The sequence below is a fragment of the Gekko japonicus genome, unplaced genomic scaffold, assembly GCF_001447785.1.
Source record: "Gekko japonicus isolate JY-2015 unplaced genomic scaffold, Gekko_japonicus_V1.1 scaffold2815, whole genome shotgun sequence".
Lineage (NCBI taxonomy): Eukaryota > Metazoa > Chordata > Lepidosauria > Squamata > Gekkonidae > Gekko > Gekko japonicus.
In genome coordinates, this window is record NW_015166507.1 from 125464 (window position 1) to 136089 (window position 10626).

At 47.3% G+C, this 10626-nt stretch overlaps 1 protein-coding gene across 1 annotated transcript in view; it reads right to left on the reverse strand.

Annotated features, from left to right (window-relative positions):
• Positions 1–39: 39 nt before the first annotated feature.
• Positions 40–10626, reverse strand: part of NDUFA11 (NADH:ubiquinone oxidoreductase subunit A11) — an 11952-nt gene continuing 1365 nt past the window's right edge. Inside the window, exons 2-4 of the mRNA XM_015412237.1 lie at positions 4287–4379; positions 2350–2472; positions 40–369 (exon numbers count right to left, since the gene is read on the reverse strand). Coding sequence (XP_015267723.1) covers positions 260–369; positions 2350–2472; positions 4287–4379 — 326 coding nt within the window. The 3' untranslated portion in view covers positions 40–259. The remainder of the gene's footprint in view (positions 370–2349; positions 2473–4286; positions 4380–10626) is intronic.

Below are 10626 nucleotides of genomic sequence, written 5' to 3' on the forward strand. Positions count from 1 at the left end.
GGAAAAAACAAGTGACTACACCCCCCCCCCCCCCCCCGCTCGAGCAGCTTCAGTCTGGAGGGATGAAGGACTCCAGGGTGGTGGTCTCTGTATCGGCACTGAAGCTTCCACCATCACAAAGACCGGTCTGGCTGCACACCAGCCCCAGGCCGTTCAGACACGGAGCAGCCAGGGTTCTCTGTGGATCTCAGCCAATGCCCAGGGCTGCGGCACACAGCATGACCTCTACTGGACAGGACACAGGGGGAAGGCTCCAGGGTTACGCTCGGGGAAAGGTCACCTGCCAGCCATCCCTCTTGCCAATTTTAGTAAGTGTAGCCACGAGGCCGAGGCTGAGACACGCCGTTGTGCCAGTGGCAAAGCTGTGAGCTGAAAAAAAGCAAAAGGAAAGATCAGAGCTGGCGTCACAGGGACACAAGACGCATTTCCCCATCACCTTTCGTTCTTCACACGCATTAGTTGCTGGCAATTAGTTCTGTCAACACTGCCGTTCATGTAGATGCTTCTTGGCTTCGCATCCCACAGAGATGCCATTCCCACAGATTACTTCCCCAAGGGCGCTGGACCACCACAGTCCAGACAGGAGAAAGGGCCCCGCTTCTGTAGCCTCTTCCAGGCCACACACAACACATGGGGAGTTTTGGGGCACCTGTTTTCCATTACCCTAGCGAACTTGATTAAGTGGGGGAGGGGGGGAGCTTCCTTTTTAGTTTGGAAATGAGGTCACGTCTCAGAAGTGGAGCGTTCTTTTATAGAGAGTTGGGGGGAAAGGGAGCAATCCCAGGGATCCATTCTGTTCGGTCGAAGGCGCCTTCCTCCGACACGAGAGCCGGAGCAGAGCACCTCCCCGAGCAGAACGGCTCTCTGGAACCCGGCCCGGAAGCTCCATTTTCCAGCACACACCAAACAGCCAATGTGTTCGTAGTTAATTACTTTACCAGCCTTTCAGCTAGAAAAGGTTTCTGGGGTGGCTTACAATCACTTGGAACCCTCTTAAAAACGGCACGTCAAGTGTAAGAGGACTTGCAAAGATGAACGCAACAGGCCGAACAAAAGAGTCCAGGGCCATGCGCATGCCCCTTGCCCTGTGAGGTAGTATGGCACTGAGGAAGATGGGCCTGAGGTCAGTAAAGGGGCTGCTGAATTCGGAGCCACGCACTCACCCCCTGGGGACCCTACCCAACTCTCAGGATCAGCAGGATAGCCAGATTTTATTCCCTCTGTTAATCACTTCTTGATGGGCCTGCACCCACCTTACCTCTGAAGTTTGGGGGGCACCCAGAACACCCATTATCGGTTATTAGCTAGGATAGCTAAGCTTGGTCTCCAGGCCCACGATCAACACAATGTCCAGAGGACTTATACCTCACTACCATGTGCTAGATGGAAGGTTTGACCTCTGTGCCCTGGTGAGGGTCTTCCAGGGTCTCTCACTGGCCACTTCGAATGTTATTTATTCAGGTCACTCTTCGTCTGCCTATCTCCCATCAGGAAATAGGGCTCTAGACAAGGCGGGCAGAATGGGACACGGATGATCAGTGGTCTGGAGACCAAGCCCTCTGAGGAAAGGCTGAGGGACTTGGGAATGTTCAGTCTGGAGAAAAGGAGGTTGAGGGGGGACATGATTGCTCTCTGGAAGTCTTTGAAGGGCTGTCACTTAGAGGAGGGCAGGGAGCTGTTCCTGTTCGCAGCAGAGGAGAGGACTCGCAAGAATGGGTTTAAATTAAGGGTAGGCAGGTACCGGCTGAATCTTAGGAATTTATTTTTTTTACAGTAAGACTAGTTCAGCAGTGGAATCAGCTGCCTAGGGAGGTGGTGAGCTCCCCCTCATTGGCAGTCTTTAAGCAGCAGCTGGACAAACCCTTGTCAGGGATGCTCTAGGATGATCGTGCATTGAGCAAGGGGCTGGACTAGATGGCCTGTATGGCTTCTTCTGACTCCGTGACTTTCGGACTTGGTCTAGCAGGCTGCTTTTAGGTTCATATGGGGGCAAGTATTCCTTCTGCTGCCTCAGGCTACTTGGGGCTTTAAGGGTCAAAAGCCAGCACTTTAATTGCGCTCAGAAAACAGACTGACAATTGGCAGAAGATCTTGGAGGAATCCCGGCCACATCTGCTCTCTCATCCTAGCTGGTAGCTGGGAGGCTGTTTTGTAAACCAGCAGGAGCTCTGGAAGACCGGCTACCCCGTGAAGCCCCATCATCAGCCTGGGCTTTCTCGGGGACTGGGCAACTGTGGCAAGGCTGCACTTGCGCAGAAAGGGGTGCAGAGTGGGCACGGCCTGCAAGGTGGAAGAGCAGTCCCCTCTGTTCCATCGGTAGTGCTTGGCACCTATGGTGCTCGGACTGACCTCTGGCTCCGAGGATGGTGCCAGATGCGCAGCCGCCTATGAAGTAGTTCAGAGGGTCGTCTGGCGCCTCTCGGATCTGCGCGCTGAGACACGTGGTCAACCCAAATACGGCTCCAATGGTAGCTGCAAAGAGACCAAAACAGGGCAGGTGTTATTTCATTCAGGCCACCCCACATCCACCGGGCTGAGCCTCATGTGCCCCCTACTCAGGGCAGGAGGAAGACAGAAATGGGTGCCCAGGGCAGGCTTGTGCCCCATTCCCTCCTCTGCAGGCTCCAAGCCAGAGGCAATGCAGGCCTGGCAGAAACACAATAAGCTGCAAAAAGCATGTCGGGGTGGAGGGCTTATTTGGCAAGGCAGCCCCCCCCCCCAAGATGTCACCCTGTCTCCTCCACACCTGAGTGGACCACAATACCTGCTAACATTTAGAGCTAAGGACGAGGACCTTTTAAAACACCCACTTCCCAGTTCTTTTATCTGAAATGAAAACGACGTATTTTCTCAAATGTGGTTTCACAGCACAGCCCACAAATCCACCTCTGTCCGTGGGAATGTCAAGAAAGAGGAGAAGAACCAGGGGGGTCTGCAAAAGCCTCCCCCCAGCCCTGCAACAGGCCCGTCTCGCTTGACCCTAGAACAAAAAAGGAATTTGCACCTGCTGATAACTGTTACGTTTTATGTGCTTAGTCTCCAGTCCCAGGCATCCACTGAACAGAGTGGGACGTGCATCTGAGTAAACAGGCACAGGATGACCCTGTTAGTGTCTTCACAGTCCCCAGCTTTGAATCTGGTGATTTCTCAAGCCCTCCAGCTTAGCCAACAAATCTTACTCCCCTCTGAACTTTGAGATTCCCCTCACGGTAGGCCGAATGGCCCCATACCTATCTGATATACAAGCACCACAACAGCGCAGAGCCCTTTCTCTAGCAGGATTCAATGCAATACCATCAGCCATCTTGCATGGGAGGTATAATAATATAGTATTTATGGCTAGACTTTGCCACTGTAACTCTGGATGTATTGAGACAGTTTCACATATCTGTTTGCATTGTCAATTTTATGTAGATATACGTTTTAGATATTTAAACCCTATTTTAACCAACATGACGGACCTTCCTGGTGCTTTAAAAATGCACCATCTTCTGAATGACTCCGCTTCTGAAATATCAGGGAAGGTAGCCACGTTTTTACAATCAACTATAAAGCTACGACAGGGAAAAGCTACCAAAATGAGCGACACTTTGTAAAAAATTGTTTTATTTAACATCATGCAATATTATGTAGTCTGCAAAATGCTTGGTTTTATATGTACATTTCTCTTTTACAGTAATCCTCTTTTAAGGCATTGTTTTATGCCAATAAAGGCTAACTGAACTGAACTGAAGGCTTAACTCGTTAGCTTAGCGGGGGGCAGGAAAGCAGATCTACTGGTCAGGGATAAGCCACAAGTCCAGTGCTGGCTACTCAGCCAGGGGATACGGCTGCCCCTGCCAGGAGGAATCTCATACATACGGTGACTGACCAGTGTTCCCTCTAAGCTGAGTTAGTGAGAAGTAGCTCACAGTCTTTTAGCCTCTGGCTCACACATTTCTGCCTTAGCTCAGGAAGGATGGCTCCGGAGCAAACAAATTTATGCAGTAGCCAAATCACCTGCTCACAACTTTAATGCCAGGAGCTCACAAAGCAGATTTTTTGTTCACAGGACTCCATAGCTTAGAGGGAACACTGATGGTGACCCTGCCCTTCCTCCCAAGGAGCTCAGGGCAGCGGACGGGGTGTCCCCCTCCTCCATTTTATCCTCCCAACACCCCTGTGAGGCAGGCCAGGCAGAGAGGGTGCAACTGGCCCAGGGTCACTCGGAGCGGAGATTCACACGCCTGTGTCTCCTCGGTCTGGCATCCTAGCCCCTGCCCCAAAGCAGCCAGCGTGGGATTTACCCATCGTCACCGTAGCCATCGAGGCCCTCTGAACCACCTGCAGGGTTGTGTCCGGCGGGAACAGAACCATGTGGTAAGCTGAGCCGAACAAACCTATAGAAAGGGAGAAGAAAGCAGCCTCTTTAATAAAAGGGAGGGGGGGGAGGGGAGGCTAGACCACAGAACCAAAAGCCTTTACACACTTTTAAAATAAGGCATTCAAACTCTGCGGCCATGAAGACAGATTCAGGTGGGGCCGCCGTGTTGGCCTGAAGCAGCAGAACACAGTTTGAGTCCAGTGGCAACTTTAAGACCAACACAGTTTAATTCTGGGCAAAAGCATTTGTGTGCCCACGAAAGCTTATACCTGGACTCAAACTCTGTTGGTCTTAAAGGTGCCAAACTTTGTTTTGTGGCCACGAATAACAGTATTTTGCATTTATATTGTGCGGTGTTTCAAAGTGCTTCCCATATAGACTGTCTTGCTGTCATCTTTACATCAGCCTGGCAAGGTAGGCCAGAATGATGTTGCAAGGGGGAACCGGATCCCAGCCCCTACTCTCACCTCTCTGAGAGAGGAATCCATGCAGTTCACTCCTACAAAGCCTGTTTGGTGATGCGAGATGGAAGGGGGGTGGGGTGGACATAGAGACCTCGGCTCCATCCTTTCTTAAGCAGCTACAAAGTCAGCAGCGCCTTCACAAATCACGTTAATCTGAAGTTGCTTCCACATGGAGACGATTCCCTGCAGCAGTGCTCCCTCTAAGCTGTCGAGTGTTGTGAGCAAAACTTCAACTTTGTGAGCTACTGGCATTAAAAGTTGTGAGCGAGCAATTTGGCTACTGCATACATTAGTCTGCTCTGGAACCATCCTTCCTGAGCTAAGGCAAAAATGTGTGAGCCAGAGGCTAAAAAAACTGTGAGCTAGCTCACACTAACTCAGCTTACAGGGAACACTGCCCTGCAGAACCCGCCTAGGCCCCCCCATTTCCTCCCCACACCATGATCTGCTTTTAGAAAGGAAACTGGCAGTGGGCATATCAGAACAGTGTGACAAGGCTGTTCACTCATTTCATTGAAATGCTTCTCTTCTGCCTCCTCAGGCTCAAGGCAGCTAACAAGACAACGACAAGGTTGCGAGGACACAATGGATACCAGCCCAATTAAGACGATAAAAATGCACAAATTCCCAGTTTAAAAGCACAGAGAGTGAGAATGAACAGAGCCGAATCTGCTGAAGCGGTTTACCCCCCGCCCGCCCGCAAATGCTGGCTGGAACAACACTGTCACACGCCTCCCCAAATATGGCTTCCGTACCTGCTCTGCGCACAGACCGTCCTACAGGAAGACGGATGAGCATCACTGGCACAGGGACAAGTACGGCAAGATGTGCTTTGCCAATTATTATTATTATTTGCATTTATAGTCACAGTTCTCACTGGGACCCAAGGCAGATTACGAGCACTCTCAATCAGAATGTGGACCACAAAACGTGAGGCAGTGAGCAGATCAAAAACTGTGATGACATCTGAATTTAACTGCTAACATTTCTAGTAAGACAGCTGGGCTGAGATTACAGACCAGGGGAACAAAAGACAAGAACAAAGCATGCAAACGTATCTGTCTAAAGCAAGAAGGCTATCAGCATAGGAAAGACTTTATCCCGAATGATACTGCAAAGGCCCCCGTCTTACCTGGCCCCACAGAAAATGAAATATACAGTTGCCCCTGCAACATATTTAACACTTCTAGAGATTCCATCACACCACAGGGCTTTCTCCACGGCCAGATGCAATATCTTCCCCTCAGTGGTAACAGAACCCCAGTATAAAAAGGTACCACTGGCAGAGCGGCTCTGCCCCTGCAGTGCAGGGAACATAGAATTGATCGAACATGTAATACTACACTGTGGGTATTATGAAGTCAGATTTTCAGGCCAGGTATTCAAAAACATAGACGCACAATAGAAGTCCTTCTAGATGCGGCCAAAACAGCAATAGCATTGTACTGGAATGAGAAAGAGGCGCCCTCAGTAGAAATATGGTACAAGAAACTTTGGACTCATTACTTAATGGATGCAGTCTCCAAATTACATGTCACAAAACCCAATAAAGTCTAATTTCATAGAAAAATGGTACCCAGTGCTGGATTATCTGTCACAAAAACAATTTATCTCATCTGATTGGTCTCAATACCACAAATGGATATAAGATTAATGTAATGACTAGTTCCACAAAATCTCATACTTATTTACTTATTTCTTCTCCACTAGCTCTAATATTTCACATTAAATCTTCCAAAGGGTCGTAATTGTTATTGTAAGTTGATAATAGAAGTTTCCTTTTCTTTCTTCTCTTTCTTACCGCTCCAATAGTTCAGATGGCTTCCTAATGTTTCTGTTAAGTTTACGCCAAGTCTGTTATCTTTCTACTGAAAACATATTCGGAAATGTGATGAGTAATGTATTGTAATTCTTTGAACATGTTATATCGTTGTACATACTCAGGAACTATTTACAGGATGTGAACGTAATTGGAAGATTAATTGTTCACTGTTTGAAGTGTTAGAATTGTTAAAAATTGAAAAAAATAAAAAAAACATTAAAAAAAAATGAAGACAGCAGAGTAAAGGTCACCCACCCTATATTAGAGAGGTTTTATGGGTTTTTGGATTTGGAAGTAACCCGGAAACTATTATTTGATCCTAATCCACAGTTCATATTGAATCGTGCTAAATTTTTAGCCATAGCTCATAAAATTCGTAGGGATAAAGTCCAGAAGTAAATTAGAGGTCACGTGAACTTGTGAGGATACATTTTATTCAATTATGCTGTGAATCATTTTAGAACTTTAATTTGAGTGCTTTTAGAATTGTGGGTTTTAAACATAAATGTTACAGACAAGATAATCGAATCCTTAAAACTCTGTGTATGGTGGCATCTATAATATTACTGTGGTTTTGATATAGAGATTTGTGCTGGTTATAAACCGAATAAAATTATTTATTTATTTATTTATTTTATTCCATTTATACCCCGCCCTCCCCGCAATGCGGGCTCATACATGTATTATTATTATTATTATTCCTAATAAGACTCCCTTCCTTCATTGAACCATCACATCCCAGCTTTGCTCCTTCTACAAAAATGCCCTCCTGAGCCATTCAGTTTTGCACATATGGCAAAACAAGAGGATGCCGAGGGTGGGTGGGGGCTTCATAACAGCCTCAGGCAGACCATCCCACAATGTGGGAGTCACCACAGAGAATGCACGTGAATGGGCAGCTGCCAGCTTTAGCCATGTGCCAAGGTGGCACCGCCAGAAGGCTTTCCTCAGATGAGCATAGCTGTTGCAGCAGAACACAGCAGGAGGCAGGCAATCCTGCAGGTGACACTTCACACCTTGAACTGAATCCAGCAGCTGATGGGTGACAAGAGGAATGTCTTCAGAAAGGGAGTGATGTGCAGATTCCACTCAGGGCCCGACAGCTGCTGGGCCACAGTGCCCTGTGCCAGCTGTAGTTCTGAGTTGCCTTTAGCGGCAGAGCCACGTGGAGTGCATTACAGATGTCCTGCCTCAAAGGAACCACAGCGTGGATCCACATGGCCAGGTAAGCAGAGTGGATGCTAATCGCAGTTTCAAATTAACTGCAGTATTAGAATAAAGTAAGACGGTTAAATTCTCCTCCACAATAGGAGACCATCTTATTTTCCCCAGCGCACACAATCAGAATTAAGTTGTGGGACCCTAAAGTTGTTCAGACCTGGATCTATGTTACAATTTAAGGGTAGATGGTCACTTTCCGTTCTAGAACCAACTGCAAAATTGTCAACAAAGGGAGGGTAAAGGGAGAGCAGATGCGGTAGTCAACCACACTGCCACCCATATTATTCTGGACTGCCCAGCTGCACACATCCTCACGTATGAAATTTTTACCCCTTCGGCCACACTTATTTTTTAATAAATGTAGAACTGTTTAACATTTCCTTAATGATGCCAATACTGATGGTTGCAAAATTCTGAGCAGAATCGGTTGCACTTAGATGCAGATTTTTTACATAATATATACACTTTTATTGTCTAAATTTATTTGCTGGAACTAAATGTATCATTTCTATATTATTACGCCATTAAAGGTGTCTGGATCCGGATCAAGTGAGCAGAGTGAAAAGAGGGCCCTCAGCCATGAAAGGTTTTAAGGGTCGTCACCAGCACTCTGAATGGGCCTGGAAGCAAAGAGTGCACTAGACACGCCTCTGGAGTTACATGCTGTGTTTTGCTTCTGGGACACTTTTAAAGGCAGCCCTATGTACAGCATTGAGGTGGTCAGCTGCGTTGGTCTGAAGCAGAAGAACGAAGAAACAATTCGAATCCCCACTCTACCATTGCACGCACACGAAGTTTGCTTGAACACAAAAGCTTATCCCCAGAATTAAACTTTGTTGGTCTTCAAGGTGCCAGACTGGACTCAAACTTGGTTCTATGTAGAGCAAATTACTGTAATCCAGTCTGGAGGTTATGGATCAGGATGGCCAGAAAGAAGCTCTTAGGAACAGTACTTAGCAACAAGGCCGGATCTTATCTTCAGTTATTACTGAGAGCTTAACCCCATCTTAGGCTGGTAGAGAGCCAGTGTGGTGGTGCCAGACTATTTATTAAATGGGATTTCTAGCCCACCCTTCCCTATGCTGTAGGGCTCAGGGCAGATCACAACATTTAAAATCAACATAACTAAATATAACTTAGCTTAAAATCAGCAGTCCCAACAGTCACATTATTCATTCCTTGCTAGATGGCACAGTAAATGGCAGTTCAGGGGATGGTCCAAGGTGGGAAGCCGTCACTCATCCTTGACCATGTGCCTGGTGGAATATCTCCACCTTACAAGCCTTGCAAAATAGTTTCATGGGCCCAGGTCTCATTGGACAGAGTGTTCCATCAGGTTGGGGTCGGGGCCATAAAGGCCCTGACCCTGGATAGCCGGATGGCCTTTGGGCCAAGGATCATCAACAAGTTGTTACCAGCTGAACGGCGTGTCCTTTAGGGGACATGCCAGGAGAGGCAGTCCCTCTGAAACATTGGTCCCATACTAGGATCTGAGAGACCCCAATTCAAATCCTCACTCTATCACTGGAAACTAACTGCGTGACTTGGTAGTGATTCTCTGTGACATAGACACCTCTCTGTGATACAGACACCTCCAAGAATCTTTACTCTGCATCTCCAGATCAGGGTTAAGAACGAAACCAACTAATTCAAATCAGAGTTAAATTTACTACAGCTTAAAAAAATATAGCAAAAAGCCTCCTAGTGAACATTGGTGAGGTGGAAATCTGCAACTTTCCATCCATATGCATCCCAAGCCTATTTGAGAAAACAAAGCCAGGGAAAGCCCAGAAGACAAATAGCTAACAATGATGTCATGCAGAAGACCCCTACCCCCATACTGCAGTTGGGGATGGGGGGCACAGAGCAAAACCTTTGTGAGGGAACCTGATGTTGGTCAGAATTAACCCATTTAAATCATATTAGGCAGCAGTGTGAGAGACCCTTTCCTCTTAAAGCAATAGAAAAGAACAAGAGACCAGGAGCACCTCAAAGACTAATAAAATTTGTGGCGGGGGAGCTTTCCTGAGTCATGGCTCACTCACTATCCAATGAAGTGAGCAGTGACTCCCCTGCCACAAGTGTCCTTAGTCTTGAAAGTGCTCCTGGACATTTGCTTTTTTTCTCCTGCTACAGACAGACTAACAGGGCCACCCATCTGGATCTCTCTCTTAAAGCAAGATTTGGTTGATTTAGAGCATTGCCTCCTGGAAGCCACTTTAAGTTAGCCAGACAGAACGGAGGTCAAACCCGCTAGTAATAGGAGGTGGGAAGTGTTAAAGGTGCTCTTGGGTGCCAGCAGACCCCTCTCTTCCTTTCAGAGCAACCCCAGCGATGAAAGCCTGTTCATCCAGAGTCCCTCTCAAGCAGCCTGGATTAAGTGGTTCAGGTTCCTTCCGTGGGTTAAGAACGAAACCAACTAATTCAAATCAGAGTTAAATTTACTACCTCTTAAAAAAAATATAGCAAAAAGACTCCTAGTGATGGAGGGTGGGGGCTAGCAGCGAACATTGGTGAGGTGGAAATCTGCACTTTTCCATCCATATGGTTCCCAAGTGAGAAAACAAAGCCAGGGAAAGCCCAGAAGACAAATAGCTAATAATGATGTCATGCAGGAGACCCCTACCCCTATACTGCGGTTGGGGATGGGGGGCACAGAGCAAAACCTTTGTGAGGGAACCTGCAGTTGGTCAGAAATTAACCCATTTAATTAGGCAGCAGTGAGAGAGACCCTTTCCTCTTAAAGCAATAGAAAA